This window comes from Corythoichthys intestinalis, unplaced genomic scaffold, assembly GCF_030265065.1.
Source record: "Corythoichthys intestinalis isolate RoL2023-P3 unplaced genomic scaffold, ASM3026506v1 HiC_scaffold_23, whole genome shotgun sequence".
In the NCBI taxonomy this organism is placed as follows: Eukaryota; Metazoa; Chordata; class Actinopteri; order Syngnathiformes; family Syngnathidae; genus Corythoichthys; species Corythoichthys intestinalis.
In genome coordinates, this window is record NW_026651592.1 from 11,018,458 (window position 1) to 11,038,214 (window position 19,757).

General features: G+C 38.7%; 2 protein-coding genes across 2 annotated transcripts in view; both read left to right on the forward strand.

Annotated features, from left to right (window-relative positions):
* Window positions 1-4,579: 4,579 nt before the first annotated feature.
* On the forward strand, window positions 4,580-17,240 carry LOC130911092 (methylosome subunit pICln-like). The gene is made up of 8 exons (XM_057828804.1): window positions 4,580-4,722; window positions 4,788-4,951; window positions 8,305-8,441; window positions 9,879-10,028; window positions 10,252-10,362; window positions 10,858-11,172; window positions 12,693-12,756; window positions 17,049-17,240. Exons 2-6 carry the CDS (start codon window positions 4,833-4,835, stop codon window positions 10,965-10,967), a joined length of 627 nt encoding a protein of 208 aa, XP_057684787.1. The 5' UTR covers window positions 4,580-4,722; window positions 4,788-4,832; the 3' UTR covers window positions 10,968-11,172; window positions 12,693-12,756; window positions 17,049-17,240.
* A 1,294-nt stretch (window positions 17,241-18,534) lies between these two features.
* The window catches only part of LOC130911210 (serine/threonine-protein kinase PAK 1-like), a 57,497-nt gene continuing 56,274 nt past the window's right edge, over window positions 18,535-19,757 (forward strand). The window contains exon 1 of the mRNA XM_057829019.1: window positions 18,535-18,703. The gene's annotated coding sequence lies outside the window, so the exon portion shown is untranslated. The remainder of the gene's footprint in view (window positions 18,704-19,757) is intronic.

Below are 19,757 nucleotides of genomic sequence, written 5' to 3' on the forward strand. Positions count from 1 at the left end.
TGAATTAAAAAAAAAAAAAAGAATATAGGTGTTATTTGGGCCATAACGAGTGTATTTCTACTTTGAATTGGTTTTTATAAACATTGTATTTTTAATTCAAAAAGTGATCCTATTTCATGATCAAATATTTGGAAAGTAAATACTAGTCCTTAAAAAAATTAGCATATTGTGATAAAGTTAATTATTTTCTTTAATGTACTGATAAACATTAGACTTCCATATATTTTAGATTCATTACAACTGAAGCAGTTCAAACCTTTTATTGTTTTAATATTGATGATTTTGGCAAAAGTCAAAAGCAAAAATCCCTATCTGAAAAAAAATAGCATATTTCATCCGACCAATACAAAAAAGTGTTTTTTAATACAAAAAAAGTCGACCTTCAATTAATTTAACCAGCTATGCACTCAATACTTGGTCAGGAATCCTTTTTGCAGAAATGACTGCTTCAATGCGGCGTGGCATGGAGGCAATCAGCCTTTTGCACTGCTGAGGTGTTATGGAGGCCAAGGATGCTTCGATAGCAGCCTTAAGCTCATCTGCAGTGTTGGGTCTGGTGTCTCTCAACTTCCTCTTCACAATATCCCACAGAATCTCAATGGGGTTCAGGTCAGAAGAGTTGGCAGGCCAATTGAGCACAGCAATGCCATGGTCTGTAAACCATAGTGATGGGTCCAGTCCCAAACACAGGTATAGAGCCATTCCTTTACTTTCCCACAGTAGCTTTTTTGGTAATTTATTAGAAATTGGTAATTAAGCTATAATTTATTAGTTGTCCACTTCAATTTTTTTCTGATGGGCTATAGTACCACTTAGATGACGAAGTGGGGAGTCAAAGAGGCAATGCAACTGTAGATGAAATTGCAAAAGTGCCATGATGCATGGTTGAGCCGAACATGGCACGCAATGCAGATTTTTTTCAATACTGGAGGAATGGACGTCTTATCCAAACCCCTTTAATTGGCTAAGAAATTATTGTGCATGCTGGCATCGTTGGTTCCATGCGAGTGTGTGTTGTCCACAGCAGGTGAAATTTCTTGTTTAAAAAATAAATAAATAAAAAGGAACCAACTAAATTTTAAACATTAAAAAAACTATGTTTTTGAATAAAATGTTAATAGAACAAAAGGTACACAAGCATCCTCATTCACCCATTCATTATTACTTACATTTTCACATTCTAATATACTGTATGTTCACATAATTTAAAGATATGGAATAATGCAATATGAATGCAAAGACTTAAATGATTTGATTTTACATGCTATGTCATCAATTCAGTGTCACTCTGTCAAGTGGGTTGCCTGTAGGGATTTTTTATGTCCAGCTGGTGTCAGTATTCAATGACACAGTATTCACACTGTGTCAACAGGCTTCATGAGGTCTCACGGACCCATCATTAGTAGACCATTCACCAGTGGTTTTCTCTCTCTCTCTCTCTCTCCCTCTCTCTCTCTCTCCCTCTCTCCCTCTCCCTCTCCCATCTCGTGGTTTTGGCACTGTGAGCAGGGCGTGCTGAAAAATGAAATCTTCATCTCCATAAAGCTTTTCAGCAGATGGAAGCATGACGTGCTCCAAAATCTCCTGATAGCTAGCTGCATTGACCTTGCCCTTGGTAAAACACAGTAGACCAACACCAGCAGCTTACATGGCACCCCAGACCATCACTGACTGTGGGTACTTGACACTGGACTTCAGGTATTTTGGCATTTCCTTCTCCCCAGTCTTCCTCCAAACTCTGGCACCTTGATTTCGGAATGACATGCAAAATTTGCTTTCATCTGAAAAAAGTAATTTGGACCACTGAGCAACAGTCCAGTGCTGCTTTTCTGTAGCCCGGGCCAGGCGCTTCTGCCTCTGTTCCAGGTTCAAAAGTGGCTTGACCTGGGGAATGTGGCACCTGTAGCCCATTTCCAGCACACGCCTGTGCACGGTGGCTCTGGATGTTTCTACTCCAGACTCAGTCCACTGTTTCTGCAGGTCCCCCAAGGTCTGGAATCGGCCCTTCTCCACAATCTTTCTCAGGATGCGGTTACCTGGTTGTGCAGCGTTTCCTGCCACACTTTTTCTTTCCCACAGACTTCCCACTTGATACAGCACTCTGGGAACAGCCTATTCGCTCAGAAATTTCTTTCTGTGTCTTAGCCTCTTGCTTGAGGATGTCAATGATGGCCTTCTGGTCAGCAGTCAGGTCGGCAGTCTCGCCCATGATTGCGGTTTTGAGTAATGAACCAGGCTGGGAGTTTTTAAAAGCCTCAGGAATCTTTTGCAGGTGTTTTGACTTAATATGTTGATTCAGATGGTGAGGTTAGTAGCTTTTTTAGAGTACCCTTTCATCATATGCTAGTTTTTTGGGATTTTTGGTTTTTCTTGACTTTTTTGCCAAAATCATCAATATTAAAACAATAAAAGGCTTGAACTACTTCAGTTGTGTGTAATGAATCTAAAATATATGAAAGCCTAATGTTTATCAGTACATTACAGAAAATAATTAACTTTATCACAATATGCAATTTTTTAGAAGGACTAGTATATGAATCAGAATGAGGCAGTGGGTGTTTGAAAGATCAGATTTCCCAGTTTTCTATAATTGTCACGTGATGCTGCTATTTTATTTTTTCTCCCTAAAATATTTAATTATGAAATAGGGTCATTCTTTATTTGAATCGCCTTAAAATTTTCTATTTAAAATATATTTTAAAAAATGGTAAAAAATATATATATCGAGAAAATAATTACGAAAAATTATACAAATATATGTGGTTCATACTTTTTTTTTTTTAACCTGCCCTGTTCAGGTGTTTGACACGGAGAATAGAAGTCTAACGTTCATACTACAGGTCTTAATGCATGAATCCGATTTTTTTGTTTTTTTTCCGACTCGATTGAGACATTAACTTGACGGTCTGACCGTGACGAGTCGCGTAGAACTGGACCATTTCAAATCCAATCTGGGTCACTTTCGTAGGTGGTTCAAATCCGATCTTGGCCACATTTTTCCAGAATATCGCGGCAGTGTGTACTGTCAAGGCTCCCAAATCGGAATTCATGCAGCAATTACGTCATCAAAGAGCGAGAGAGACAGAGTGCTTCGGTAGCGGTGCAGGTGTGCGTTTTTAGCGCCTAGCTTGCATTGAACACTGCTTTTGGGGAAGGGCCGGCCTTGACAACAGTCATAAAAAAATCAAAATGGGTTGAGGATAAGCCTGAGAATGATTGGTTTTCTCTCTGCTCTATATGAGCAATATTTCAAGATTGCTTACACGGCCGAGAGTCGGGGCAAACTGCCCGTTTGTATGTGTGACATGCACAGACAGTGCATGCATGCTATCGATCCGTATAAACTTTGAATATAAGCCTAAACGGGGATTATTTATGTCTGTGTTTTGTGTCCTCTTTTTGAAAAGCAAAATATGATTTCCCTGGAATGGAGTTCATTCATTTTTCATGACATTTTTTTTCAATTTTTCTTTGTTTGGATCGATTATTTATCTAACATATCAGAGAAAATGCGACAGTAACAAAAAAAAAAAAAAAAACAATTAAGCGATAGTTATGATGTAGATATCCGTGACTTTTTTTACAGACGCCATTTTTTTTTCATTGTGATGTCATTCGTTTAAAAGTTTAAAATATGCGAGTGAATAATTTTTTAAGGTTTTTTTTTTTTCCCCCCCCAAAAGAAATAGACACCAATTAATGATTCCAAGCTAAAAAGACAGACATTTCGAAAATACATACGATTACTTACCTTTTTATGCCTAGGTTGAAACAAACGCGACGTCTGTAAACGGGGGTTTCCAGGGTAAAACGGACAAATTAAAAATAGTTCAGGGACTTAATGCAGCATGAATCTGCTGTGGCAGCATATAGACGTATTGTTAAAATACAGCAATTTCTTTTAAAGAGGAGTGCAAGAGCAGAAACTGCTTTTTCAGTCTTGTCTGTGCTTTCGGCCTTATACATTTTTTCAAAAATTGTACTTTGCGGGGGAAAAAGTGAAAAAACATGTCCTATATGTATTTCTTTCCAATGCTAAATCTGGATAAATGCATTAGACACAAAAAAAAAAAAAAAAAAAAAAAATTGAGGGGGTGCTACTTTGCGGTTTTTCACTTATCACGCCAGGTTCCAGTCCCCATTAACCGCGAAAAATGAGGGCTGACTGTAGTTAATTTGAACTGCTGCCTTTTCTCCCACTTTAAATTGATTGGACATCTATTGACGTCAATGGCACCGTGAGTTCAATGAATGCCCTGAAACGGGTTAAAACCCCCTCCCCCATTCATAATTTTTCACTATACTTCGTTTCCGATAACGACAATGTCCTTGTATGACAGCTGACCGTGACCAGTCATTGACTAAACACTACTTTAGAAAATGCTATATAATGGAAATTCTTTACAACGAAAAAATAAACATTTTTTTCTTAAATCTCGGGAATTACAGTTTTTATTTGAATTATGTTTGTACATGGCCCAAAACCGCCCCGGAAAAAAAAATAATTGTGAATTCAGAAGCAAAGGGCGGGAACTTTCTTTAGTGTCGCGTTGGTGTTCTCGCGAGAACACATGAAGCCGTTAAACGTCACACTTGGACCAGAATCTCTCGAGTCGTCCCAGTTTTCCAGTTTTCCACTTCTGGGAGTTTACGACGGCCTCGGTTCCTTCTCGTCGGGAAGTTCATGCACGGCCCGGCTAGCTGGTGACTGTCCTCAGCAGGGTAAATAAATAAATGCTCGGATTTGTTCTGCCAGACACGCACACGCTAAGCCCAGGCTGGTTTAGCCACACGCAGGGAGAGCGCAGAGCTTATCGTTGTGGAAAGACGCTATGGTTTTGTTGAAGAACCTCCGGCCTCCCACCGAGGGAGTTCGCCTCCAGCAGGCCGACACGACCGCAGTGCTGGACGGACAAAAGCTGGGCAACGGGACGCTCTACATCGCTGAAACGTGAGTCGGTTTAGTTACAATTGCAAAATGCTGCTTTTAACTTCACATTTACTGAATGTTTACGGTTTCAAAATGAATTGACAGGATTGTTTAAAGCAGTTGATGTTTTACTAGATTTATATTTAGGACTAATGTTTAGACACGTTAGTCGGAACCGGAACTTCCAGTTTATCTTATGTCGGAAACTTCAAGTAAAAGCGCAAAAGACGCACAAAAAAAATCAGAATCCATTTTCTTCTAAAGTTTGAATTCAGACCGCATTCTGGTGGATTCCTTCACCGTTTTATTTACTTCAACACAAGGTTGTTATTCAATCTAATCGATTTTCCAAATGGATGGACAATTATTTTGATAGTCTCTTAATCGTTTAGGGACATTGTAGACCTTAAGAAAAAAGTTGATAAGTTTTGAAAGCAAATATTCTTTTTTCATTGTTTTTAAAATGTATTTCCATTATTTTAGGAATAAAAAATCTTACAAAAATAAACAGTCTTCTTATCATTTCGGCTTTTCCCTTCAGGGGTCGCCACAGCGAAACGGTTGTCTCCATTTTACCCTGTTCTCTGCATCCTCTGCTCTCACACCAACTACCTTCATGTCCTCTTTACATCCATAAATCTCTTCTTTGGTCATCCTCTAGACCTCCTGTCTGGCATATGGAAATTCAGCATCCTTTTGCCAATATACACACTATCTCTCCTCTGAACATGTCCAAACCATCTCATGTCTGGCCTCTCAGACTTTATCTCCAAATCCTCTAACATTCGCTGTCCCTTTTTTTTTTCCTCTACTTTTTTTTTTCTTCCAAAAAATTAAAAGACAAAAACTGAAAATTCAAAACATCATGGCCACAAGGCCATATTTCGCAACCCAATTGAATAAAAAACAAAAATAATGAATAATCTTATACACATTCACACACACATTCACACAGCTTGCAAAGAAAAAAATCAAAAATCTAATATATATAGATGTCATTACATTCCCAGATTCCTTTAGTTTAGAATGTTGATACAACATACATATACTGTATGTGTCCCATACTTTCACAAATTCTTTCGGTTTTCCTTTCGAGATGTAAGTCAGTCTTTCCATTCCTTTGCCTTGCGACAGTTCCTTAATCCATTGTCTTAACGAATGTGGTTCCATGTTCTTCCAATTCAAGGCGATCACTCTTCGTGCATGCAGTAATCCAAAATCTAACTTTTTTTTCATTTTTTGGTTCTAACAGCATCTGTGGGATAAATACCCAAAACACAAAGTTTGGCCGAGATAGGTACATTCACTTTAAAGACACATGATAAACATTTTGTAATATCTTTCCAAAAATTCAGAATTTTCGAACACTCCCATACACAGTGTATGAGGGTACCCTTGAAGTCGTTACATTTAGAGCATGTATCAGGAATGTTACCAAACATGTAATGCAGTATTTCAGGAGTTATATACATTCTTGTTAACTACTTGTATTGAATCAGTTTTAATCTAGTATTTATTGTGTTTTATGGGCTTTCAAACATGCTTCATTCCAATCATTCTAGGGCTGCAGCTATCGAATATTTTAGTAGTTGATTAATCGATGGACGAGTTAGTTCAAATAATCGAGTAATCAGATAAGGAATATGAAAAATTAAAATACCTGAGCTGAGCCTCAAACAGTATAAACTTGAAAAATTGAGGATCAATGTAAAACAAAAGAACAATTGGCTAACTTACATAGAAAAAGTCCACTTGCTTAAATGCGATAAAATGCTAAAGTTTTTTTTACAATGCTCTAAAAAAATGGTTCTGACACATATTCCCACAAAAAAATGGCTAATTGCACCTATAAACTAAATTATGAATGCATTAAAAACATTAGCTCAAACAAAAACTTGGCTTACGTTGGTCTTAAGAGGGAGCAGTTGGATTCAGCCATGTGAAAAGAGGCAGACCAGAGGGCAGTGTATCCACCCTAATCAATAATACTAAATGCAAACACTTTCAAAATAAACCGTTACAACGCCACTTAAATTAAACGAATACTCGAGGCAACAAAATTTAATTTGAGTATTTTTTTCTAATCGAATACTTGAGTTAATCGATTCATCGTTGCAGCACTAAATCATTCTCAGCAATATTTTCGTTCAAGTCATTTCTCCAGGCATTAAATTTATCCACTGAAGTAGATTGTAGAACTTTGACAGTAGACCATTTCTTAGTTGTTTGAGTGTTATTTCCTCGATCTGCGATAGATTAAGAGATCAAGAGATAGATCAAGTACCCAACTGTTTCGATACCCTTGATTTTCCATAATTTAGAACCTCCGTCCATTCTCCCAGGTATTGGCTGTCCTTCTGATATACTTCTGATTCTATCCATCCAGGTCACTCTAAAAGACAACTTCATAAAATCAGATAATTTTAAGTGCTGGGTAAATAGTATTTTCCTGTTTTTTAATGTTCAGTTTTGATTTTACATATTTAATCTAGGGCTATCAAAAGATTAAAATTTTTAATCGAGTTAATTACAGCTTAAAAATTAATTAATCGTAATTACTCGCAATTCAAACCATCTATAAAATATGCCATATTTTTCTTTAAATTATTGTTGGAATGGAAAGATAAGACACAAGATGGATATATATATATTCAACATGCGGTACATAAGGACTGTATTTGTTTATTATAACAATAAATCAACAAGATGGCATTAACATTATTAACATTCTGTTAAAGCGATCCATGGATAGAAAGACTTGTAGTTCTTAAAAGATAAATGTTAGTACAAGTTATAGAAATTTTATATTAAAACCCCTCTTAATGTTTTGGTTTTATAAAATTTGTTAATTTTTCAATCAAAAAATAAGCTAGTAGCCCGCCATTGTTGTCAATAATTACTTACACAATGCTCATGGGTGCTGAAGCCTATAAAATCAGTCGCACCCAAGCGCCAGCAGAGGGCAGCAGAACTCCACAAAACACAATTAACAAGTGGGCATTTCACTGTACTGTCATTTAAATCTGTCTGAGCGGGGCATGTGCGCTAATTGCATCAAATATTTTAACGTGATTAATTAAAAAAATTAATTACCGCCCGTTAACGCGATCATTTTGACAGCCCTAATTTAATCAGAAAAAAATAAAATACAATAACTATTTTTTTTAAACAGAAAAAAAGTGCTTATTCCTTTATTTCAGTTTTCTTTTTATAAAAGTTTTTTTGTTTGTTTGTAAGAAACATAACGTTAATGCACATGATTTACCTTAGCGGTCCAGTGTGTCTGACTCCCGTGCCGCGACTTTGAAACCTCTGGTTTAACATCCCGAGTTCAAATCTCTGCTAACGTCGCCACATTGTTAAACTGTTTGCAGTCGTCTGTCCTGGTTCGATGGTGCCGGTTTGGGTTTCTGTCTGGAGTATCCTACCATCGGCCTGCACGCCATCTCCAGAGACGTCAGCGCGTACCCCCAAGAGCATCTCTATGTAATGGTCAACGGAAAACTCAGTGGTCAGGATACTCAACACAGTTTCTCTTTAACACCATAGTCTTTGCATGCATTTGTGCATGGAAAAAGTTAACTAATACTAGAAATGGGACTAGTACTAGGGGTGTAACGGTACACAAAAATCTGGTTCGGTACGTACCTCGGTTTTGAGGTCACGGTTCGGTTCATTTTCGGTACAGTAAGAAAACAAAATGCAAAATATAAATATGCTAGTTGCTTATTACACACCTTGGTGCTTTCAACAATAGGAACATTAGCCTATACAAAGCTACAATTCTGCTCAAAAAGTAGCGGGTATTTAAAGATAATCCAACAACAATTTGCCTTTCAGACCCCGCGTATTGGTCAGCTTTCTTTCTGAAAGAAAGAAGAAAAAAGAAGTCCTGTGCTAAAGAGAAAAGCAATCCCAATGACAAAGATTTTAACATGTATTTTACAAATGAAATGCCTCAATGAATCTTTTTTTTTTTTTCTTCTTATGAACGGTTTTCAAAAGCTTTATTGGTAGATTTTCTCAAGTTAAAGCGCCACACAGAAATGAATAAATTTAATTGTGTAAGTAGGATCTTTGTATTATTCTTATTATTTAATTACGGGTGTTTTAGCTCATTTCAGTTTATTTTATTTAAATGGGCTATTATTTTATTACGTGTTTATATTTTACAAATGTGATGTAGTAATCATTTATATTGTATATTTTGTGTTGTATAACTTTAGTTCCTATGTGAATATTAATTCCTTCTTGTTTTGTTGTGGTAGGAGGGTTTTGTATTGAACACGGGGCCGTGTTGGTTATTATAGCGGAGAAGACAGCAGTAAATCAACAAAGACAAGTCAACTGTGCCCCGATCTACCACTCAAGAGATCTGATGGACTCAAAAAGTGGGTTGCGGTTGCATATTAGTTTGAAAATCGACCGGATCCATCGTATTTTTACACGAGTGACTTCCGGTCTGCCCGATTCTAGCTACCGGTAGTAGTATTTACGCAGCAGGGTCGCGTCTCGCGTCAAATAATAAACTCTGCCGTTCTTTTCGTGTGCGTCGTGTTGAGCTGCTTCTGGGACGCGTCTAACACACGGCTGCACTGCGACTAGTGTGCATTGGCTGATGACTTTAACGCCCGCGTTTCACTGCGTTTTCGCGGTGGCCACGTTGTCGCGCCGTTGACGTTTCTGGGTTATACTGTCGTGCCGTGTTGGTCCTCATTACAGTAGAGAAGACGGAGCAAATATAATCTACACAAAGAAACTGTAACCCGCAGCCTCGAAAAGTAAGGGTTACATTACGTCAGAAACTCGTTCGGTACGCCTCTGTTCCGAACCGAGGACCACGTACCGAAACGGTTCAATACAAATACATGTACCGTTACACCCTTAACTAGTACAGTACTATCTTTGATAACGATTAACAGCTTTCTCTAATTATGCTTCCTTCCAGAGGAGAACAATGCTGAAATGGCGGAGAAGGCAGCAGATGAAGCGGATGATGGAGTGGGTAGTGAGGAGGAAGATGATAATGAGGGTGGAGATGATGGAGAGGAAGGTGGTATCACAGAGATCCGATTTGTGCCCGGTGACAAAGCAGCATGTGTGTTTATTTTTTGTCTTCATCTTGATTTGTAGTGCTCACTGATAGGTTGCAGTTTTTTATTTGGTCGGTCACTTTACCTGTTGTTTACAGAGCTACTAAAGGGACATTTTTTTCTTTGTTGTTTGGATGACGAATTGTAATAAATCCTGACTTCAAAGATACTGTATTTGTATGAATGGAAGATGTCCAACCCTAGTTGTTATTATGCGTGTGTGTTCAGTGGAGTCCATGTTTGCGGCCATGTGCGAGTGTCAGGCGCTGCATCCCGATCCCGAAGATGATGACTCTGACAATGATTTTGAAGGCGAAGAGTACGATGTCGAGGAGGCTGGTGAGACTAAACACGCAGATATTTACATCTGGATGATTTAGCTAAAGAAAAACAATAGCTCGTTTGCTGCTATTGACGGTGTTGGACATCCAAGCACTGAAAAATGAGCGTGAACAGCCTGTCCTCCCCATTTGAATGAATTGGACGTCACTCGTCAACAGCAGGCAATGAGTTAGTAGAGGGATGAAACATCTGCTTTTATTAAGGACAACAGAAATCAAAATATATTTAAGCTAATTAAGTTGTGGAGTAAAAAGTACAGATACCTGCTGTAAAATGTAGTGAAATAAAATAGATACACAAAAATGGACTTAAGTACAGTCATGAAGTACTTTTACTCCATTACATTCCACCTCTGGTACAATGTAACGACTTGTTTTGCTAGGCCTATAATTATTAAATCTGGATTCATTTGATAAACTATTAGTTGTCGATTATTCTTTTAATTGTGACAGGCAAAAAGTCAATCCTTCCTTCTCTCTTGTGTATTTCCAGAAGCTGGTAAGAACACTCACCGACTGCAGTTGACGACGATAGATGTCCAATCGGACGTCTATTGCCGTCAACGGCACAGAAAACTCACTCAATGTCAGCCAGTGAGTTAAACGCCGGACGTATGGATGTTCAATTCAGAGCATGGCCACGCCGACATCCCCACCTTTTACACGTGCGACGAGGGTCTATCTGCGCTGACCCAGGAGGGCCAAGCCACACTGGAACGGTTGGAGGGCATGTTGGCGCAGAGCGTGGCGCAGCGCTACCACATGGGTGGCGTACGCACCCAGCAGGGCATGGATGCACAGTGCGACGGTTGGACCAAATTTTTACCTCATTCATAGACTTCATGACTTAACCTATTGTCATGACACGGGAAACAGGGCTGATCCGTTGGGGGCCTATTTTCAAAAACTTCAAATATTTTCAAAACCAAAGCTGCTACCATCCTAAAACCAAAACAGGCCCCTAACTTACCCATATATGAGTCTCCATGAGCAGCGGCATCAAAAAAGTCAGTCGTTCCTTTATAAAATCCCGATTAATTATTTTTACATAAGTATAACACAACTTAAAAGGCTATAAAAATCTCAGATTTTACACTTGATGCACAAAAATCACCAAATACAGAGATAATCACCTATATTTTTAGGATCAATAGCAATATTTAGCAAGTTTTTGACCAAAATAGCAACTTAAAAAAATTTTTTTTTTAATTTACTGCAAGTTTTCAACAGCTAATAAATCACTCAATTTAACACCAGAAACGTAATACTAGCGGAAAACATGCAGAATTAATTATGAATAATATGTAAATAGATTGTTAATAAATAATATATACAATCAAAACCTATTATAGAATAGCCTTTTATTATCATTATACAGTGTATATTGTTAGCGAATGATGCTAGCGGCCGCCGGACGTAAACAAAGCATTTTTTTGTTGAAAATTCTTGTGAATAAATGCTTAAATCCCCAAATTATTCATAGATATGGACGTAAAAGTCTCTATTCTTGGTTAAAAGTAAAAAAAAAAAAAAACAAACAAAAAAAAACAACGTGCAGTTAGTGCTTATTTTACGTATATATGTTGAAGTACAATGCTACTCTGTTAGCGAATGAAGCTAACGGCTACCAGATGTAAACAAAGAGCTTTTTCTGTTGAAAATTCCAGTGAATAAATGCTTAAATCCCTGAATTCTTTATAGATATGGACGTAAAGCAGTCTCAATTCTTGGTTAAAAGCAAAACAAAAAAAACGTGCAGGTAGCATTTATCTCGCGTAAATATTGCCAACTACGAGGCTAGTCAGTTACGAAAATTAGCCGCCTCCATGTGTAAAGAAAGAAGAAAATTCCTGCTTATAAATGCGTCAATCACTTAATTCTTTGTAGATATAGACGTAAAACTGTCTCGATTCTTTGTTAAAAGAGCAAAAAAACGGGCAGTTATGTATCTATTTTACGTATATATGTCGAAGAATGACGCCAGTGCTGTAGCGGTTCCCATTCTCCCATTGATTTTTTTTCACAGCGTTTCAAAATGCATGCATGGCACGGAAAAAAATATTTACCTTGAATCCTTGAACAAATCACTCCTGAGACAATCCTTCCTGTTTGTATGCGGTTCAGCTTTCATAGTTCTTCAAAAATCCAAGCTTGAATGAGACATGAACGTGTGCCATCTTCGCCTTACTATACTAATTGAAGCTCGGCCCCCTCTGATAAGGCAAAGAATGACGAAGTGTCATGTCAATAGGTAATGAAGTCTATGCCTCATTGTTGAGGAGTACGACAGATGAAGAAAATGGTCCATAATGTTATTTGCATCCATAGATGGAATGGAGGTGGATGCCGAGGCGGAAGCAGGGCAATTTGAGGACGCGGACGTCGACCACTGGTCAGTCACAGACATGCACACACTATATGCACCAATAGGCGGGTCGCGCTGACGTATCATTGCTGCGCCGACAGTATTCCTAGTAGTGACACTCCCAACAGTTTTAGTAATAATGTTATTTCCTTTAGTCCTTTTAAAATATATTTTATTGTTTGGAGACACACAAGCACAAGGCCCAGGACAAAGGAAAGGCTGACTAGACGGAAGCAGTGTTGTTTTTGGCAGCATTTTTAATTTTCTTTGTAGTCTTTTGGACGATAACACTTATTAGTCTTAGTCATATTTTAGCCATTTCAAAATGGGTTTGTCTTCGTCTAGTTTTAGTTCACATTTACTCAAAATTGTTTCTGACTTCATTTTGGTCTTTTGTGTGAGCAAGACTGTTTTAGACCAAGTCGCTTTGACTTACACAAGTCATTGCAGTCGGACAAACTTCAACCAGGTTACGCGCTCATTTTGATGTCCCGCATGAAATTGTATGGAGAGGAAAAAAAATGTAATTCCATGAAATATTTAACATATGTCTCCCATGGTCCACATTTACGAGCATATACAGTGCTGGCCAAAAGTAGTGGCACCCCTGCAATTCTGTCAGATAATGCTCAATTTCTCACAGAAAATGGTTGCAATTAGAAATGCTTTTGTAGTAACAGCTTCATTTATTTTGCTTGCAATGAAAAAACACAAAAGAGAATCGAAAAAAAAAAAATCATTCTACACAAAACTCAGAAAACAGCACCAATTACTTACATGTGGCACATAACAGGTGGTGGCAATAACTAAATCACACTTGCTGCCAGTTAAAATGGATTAAAGTTGACTCGACTTCTGTCCTGTGTCCTTGTGTGTACCACATTAAGCATGTAGAAAAGAAAGAAGACCAAAGTACTGTCTGAGGACTTGAGAAGCAAAATTGTGAGGAAGCATGGGCAATCTCAAGGTTACAAGTCCATCTCCAAAGACCTGAGTGTTCCTGTGTCTACCCTGCGCAGTGTCATCAATATGTGTAAAGGCCTCGGCACTGTGGCTAACCTCCCTAGATGTGGACGGAAAAGAAAAATTGACGAGAGATTTCAACGAAAGATTGTGCCGATGGTGGATAAAGAACCTCGACTAACATCCAAACAAGTTCACAAATCACTCACGTTTCGGCAATTGACGAGAGATTTCAACGAAAGATTGTGCCGATGGTGGATAAAGAACCTTGACTAACATCCAAACAAGTTCACAAATCACTCACCTTTCGGCGAAATTCACCATTTTGAAGTCAAAAATGTGAATTGTGTAGATCAAAGGAGAACATTTTTAAGGGGGGGGTCGTAATTCCATCTAGCTTACTAACGACATGTTTTATTGAAGTTGCTAAACCTGTCGCGTTATGCAATGAGTCCATTTGTCGCAAGGTAAATTAAAATGAGGGCGATAATTTTCAAGGTTGCGTTTTATCGACGCGTGCGTGCATGTGTACATTTGTGCGTGCGTGTAGATGACATATGAGACTCCAGTTCGTTTCACAGATGTTTATTGGTCATCACCACGCCGTAGAATCACAGTTCAGACATACAAAATAAGGAAACACATGTATATTGAACACTGTAAACGTTAGCATTGCTACATTGAGACTAATTGGGGGGGGGGGCAACCTATTTTAGTCTGTTATAAAGCATTGGCGGTCTTCTCCATTACACAAACTTGCGGTTAAAAGGTTCAAACATTAAAAATCGCTAGTTCACAGCATTTGCAAACGAAAAAAAAAAAATCTATGAGTGACACCACAAGCAATGACGAAAAGTGTTTTTTTTGCGGAGTGTGAAGCCGTTATCTGTTTAGCGAACGTACTTCCGGTGAACATTTCAAAAATAAAAGCACGTCACGTTCATATAAATAACGCTTTCTGGAGTTAATCCCACATACTTCAGAATTAATACTATAATATGTAAATACGATAATACTACAATCTTCAGATTCTACACTGAGAATAGCTTTAAAATGAAAGGCGAAGTCGGTGTTCTGAATCTGTTTACATTCCATCTTTTGCACTAGTTAATGCTATGAGCATTTGACCTCATTATTTATGTGCAATTAATTACTGTTATTTGCATGTTTATTTGTACTTTAATAAAGAATTTGTGTTCCAAAATGTTTTTGTAAATTAGTAAGTGTCAACAAAAATTTAACTGCTAAATTAGTTATAAAAAAAATAATAATAATAATAAAATATTTTTTACTAGTCGACTAATCGTAAAAATAGTCTGCTGACTTATCGGGAGAAAATTAGTCGTTTGGGTCAGCTCTACAGGAACATATTTCCTCCACACCCTTGTCACCTTCTTAACTCCTGACCCATTTTCATGCCTGCAAGTAGAGGTGTGCAAAATTTCCGATTCTTAGATTATTCGCGATTCGGCCGTGGAAGATTCGGGAACGATTCACAAACATCCAAATTCCGATTATTGAAATATGCCAAGTAAAGCGGAAGTACAACACACTCAGCGCGCCGCGCGGTCAATGAGCAACGGAGCGAGAGTAGCTAAACATCATGCTTCTCATTACCTGGCCCCTCGGGTAATGCCAATGCTCAACTCACGGCTCTAGCTCAACTCATGCCACGAGATAAAAAAACACAACAACATACCTGAAGCTGCTACAAAAGTACGTCATCCACATAATGTTACGGTAGATATCATTTATATAAGACTAGATGCACTACGGTAGCGGTAGCGTTTGCAGCACATCTACAAAAAGCTAGATGCAGACGTAGTAAACGGCCGCCATCTTAAAGCAGTACACTTCTCTGCAAGGCTGTTGTAGCGAACCTTCCAAGCAAACCTAATTAACTTTTTATCTAAAATACTCCTAAATCGGTAAAATATTGACTTGAATCTATCTTTAAAATAGTTTTAAAACTTTCACATGTCGAAAGTTGACAAAAGGGAAATTATGGATTAACGGGAGCAATTTTAACAACTTTAACGGTTGATTCACAACATTAAATTAATTGAATGTAGTTTAAAGCTGCTGATACAGAATGGGGACTGGAGTTTTTTATTTAATGTTATTTTTGTATATTTGTTTACTGCTATATTTTAACTTGATACTGAAATAGTAGTTTGGTTTAGCCTGAGAGTATTTTTGAACAATTTTGGAACAAATGTACAAAATATTTAAAAAAAAAAAAAAAAAAGGGGGGGGTGCATCAATAATCGTTTTAGAATCGAATCGGACCATCTGAATCGTAATCGTAATCGAATCGTTAGGTGCCCAAAGATTCCCAGCTCTACCTGCAAGCTGTCCTTCAGTCTGAGGGTACAACAGTGTCAACCCGTACTATCCGTCGGCATCTGAATAAAAAGGAACTCTACCCAGGAAGACCTCACTTCTGACCCAAAAACATAAAAGTCAGGCTGAAGTTTGCCAAAGTTTACCTGAGAAAGCCAAAAAGGTTTTGGAAGAATGTTCTCTGGTCAGATGAGACAAAAGTAGAGCTTTTTGGGAAAAGGCATTGACATAGTTTACAGGGGGGTGGGGGGGGGGGACAAGGCCTTCAAAGAAAAGAACACGGTCCCCACAGTCAAACATGGCGGCGGTTCCCTGATGTTTTGAGGTTGCTTTGCTCCCACTGGCACTGGACTGCTTGACCATGTGCATGGCATTATGAAGTTTGAAGACTACCAACAAATTTTGCAGCATAATGTAGAGCCCAGTGTGAGAAAGATGGGTCTCCTTCAGAGGTCATGGGTCTTTCAGCAAGACAATGACACTTCAAAAAGCACTGGAAAATGGTTTGAGAGAAAGCACTTCTAAAGTGGCCAGCAATGAGTCCGGACCTGAATCCCATAGAACACCTGTGGAGAGAGCTGGAAATGGCACCCTTCAAATCTCAGAGACCTGAAGCAGTTGGCCAAAGAAGAATGGTCTAAAATTCCTGCAGAGCATTGTAAGGATCTCATTGATGGATACCGGAAGCGGTTGTTCGCAGTTATTTTGTCTAAAGGTCGTGCTACCAAATATTAACCTGAGGGTGCCAATACTTTTGTCCGGCCCAGTTTTGGAGTTTTGTGTAAAATGATAATGATTTTTCTTTTCATTTTCTTTTGTGTTTTTTCAGTGCAAGCTAAATAATTGGAGATAATACTACCAAAGCATTTGTAATTGCAATCATTTTTTGGAGAACTTGAGCATTATCTGACAGAATTGCTGGGGGTGCCAATACTTTTGGCCAGCACTGCACTGACGGAGAAAAAAGTTTTTGCAGATAGCAAGCAACTAAATTGAATATTTCTTCTGTGTAGATGGAGCACAAGTGCAAGGGATCTGCACTCCTTTCAAGACCTCCTGAGGATTTCCCGTTAGTTCCAGGCACTTCCCGTTTGTTTCGTGTGTAAATGTCATCAAACTACATAGTTCATTCCCATCAATTTACTTTTTGTAAGTGAACCTTCATGTAACAGTGTGGCAACACATCTAGTCACTTCATAATAAAAGATAACATTTTTCTAATTTATTCCCTCTTTTTATTCACATGCACTCATGAGATACAGTAAATTGACAGTTGAACAATTTTTTCGAGTAGTTTGTCGAGTAAGACGACACATATTAGTAAATAATCGAGCCGTTCCAATTAATCAGTCAATATCGGTCCTCCACCACAGATGTCCCATGTATAAGGCTAGATATCTGATGTACACTGTGAGCCAAGGAGACTGGCGTCGTCCATTGTTAGCAGTTTTGCATCGGAACCATTCGATAAACGTGACCTAGTCAGTGGAGGGTGTACTTTGGAATAGATTCCTCAATTTTCCATCCTTTTTTAAAACTACTTGGTTTGTCGTAAACGTCAGAGATTAAGTAAATTTACTGCATACTCAAAAGTAATTATCACTTATTAAAAGAATATTATTCAGATTTTCATCTTTGTAAATTCGTTGTCAACCCCCTCGCCCCCATTTGAAGTAAGTTTTAACACGATGTACATGGTTTTATTTGTTATTGCGCTCTACTGTTGTTTTTGCACACGTTTATGCGCAGTTTTTCACAACGTAATGAAAATGAAGTAATCTCTGCGTGACATTCTGTTCTTTGCCCTGTAGGTGTCACTATTGTCTTCACCAGAGAGCGAATTGGGCTCACGTGAAATCGTATCGTTTCATGTTTGGAATATTTTGTGTTGCGTTTTTGTGTATTGTAAAGGAGTCTGACGCTGGGTTTAACAGGAAAAATCAAGCTACTACGTGTGATCTCGGTGGATTTAATTACCGCTGCAGACTCTAAATCTGATTAATTATAGACTCAGCAATTGAAGGATTATTCGTGGTTTATGTGGGAAAATGCTGAATGGCTTTCAAGGGGATTGTCGTTTTTTTCCCCAACCCTCCAAAACAAAATAGATATGCCAACAAAAGACAAAAGAGAATAAAGCATGTATAGAATTGAGTTATGATGCATTATTCATATTATTTGGGTTGTGTGAACGCGTCACGTGACCACGTGACATGAAATATTAAAATATTTAAAAAAAAGGTGGGGGGCCAGCAGGTGGACGTCAGCCAGGAAGGCGTTGCCTCTTGATGCGCATGCTGTCTCTCCTAAATCCTAATTCTCCCTGAACGCAACACCTGTGTTCCCTCCTTGTGATTCTGTGGAAACCTCGTGGTGTTAAAGGAACACCCCTGGCAGCCAATCAGAAGCGAGGGAGAGCAGGCGCCAGCCAATAGCGTGGCCGCTTTACACCAGATGGGCGGTTATTCCCTCGCCGGGGAGGCTCCCCGGTGGTTAGCTAACAATAGGCCGGGAGAGGCGGCTTGGCTCGGCTTGGGGGAGTAGGACGAAGCAGCCCCGGCGGAGGAGACACTTTAGCGGCCACTTCGAACGGCGTGGCCCGGTGTTGTATCCACACCTCGTCTCCAATTCCACTCCCATTGAATTTTGGCGAGCTCGCAGACGAAAGGTGGGTGTAATTTCTCTACTTTTTCATTCAACTTGTGTTCAGTGTTCAAAACGAGGCGAGGTGTGGCGAACCTCGGGCTCAACAAGGGTTAATCACACAAACTGGAACAGATTTCATTTATTTGCTTTCCCATAATTCACATGTTCCCACTAGTAAGGCTATGTCAGCTGTGGGCATTTTTGCTTTTAAATCGGAAGACAAAGTCTTGTGGTCACGTTGGCTTTTAATTGTAGTGCTGTGGTCGGGCTGTGTTCAATAAATGAATTAAAAGATGACCAAGTGTCCGGAGATAAGACACTGAAGTTGTATCTGGTACCAAAGACTCCTCAGGAAGGGCACAGAAGAAGTCTGCGAAATTGAATTGTGGTAAACCAGTGTGAATAAGAAAGGATCAGCTCTGGATTCAAATTGGTATCCTGTGACAGCTTTATGTGTATTCCCACTATTAATGCCGATCATGGACAAGATCACAAAGTATCAGTCCATTTTTGGTACTGGATTGATGAATCAATGAACGATTTCTGGGACTTCCTGATTTTCTAGATTCATTGCTAGACGGCGAGAGTACATCCAATCCAATTCGACTGGGAGGGAATCGCCCCTCCCAGTCAAAATGGATTGGACGTGTCTGGCCGTCAATGGCAGCCAATGTTATAAATGTGTATATAAATTGAGAAAAGGTTCAAAACAAGATTTTGTTCTATTTCAGACATTTTCCGATCAGTCCAATGTTGATGTTTGGTACCGGCGTGTTTCTCCTAAGGCTTTTACAGCATTTTGAATGTGTGACACGTTCAGTGTAGCAGCACTAATGTTGTCATCTATAAATACTCCTTTCGTGGAGAAAGTCTCTCCTGCTCTCCTCCCTGAAAAGAATTCAAAATGACTTTTAGGACCTCCGGCCAAAACAAACCACTGTTGCTTTCTGTAATGAAACCTAAAAAAACAGTAGCGGTAGAAATGAGTTTTCGGACTTTGTAATTATCATTACTGCCAACTACAGGACTGGAGTAGAATAATATCAACAGAAATCTAATACAGTCTTACATAGTGA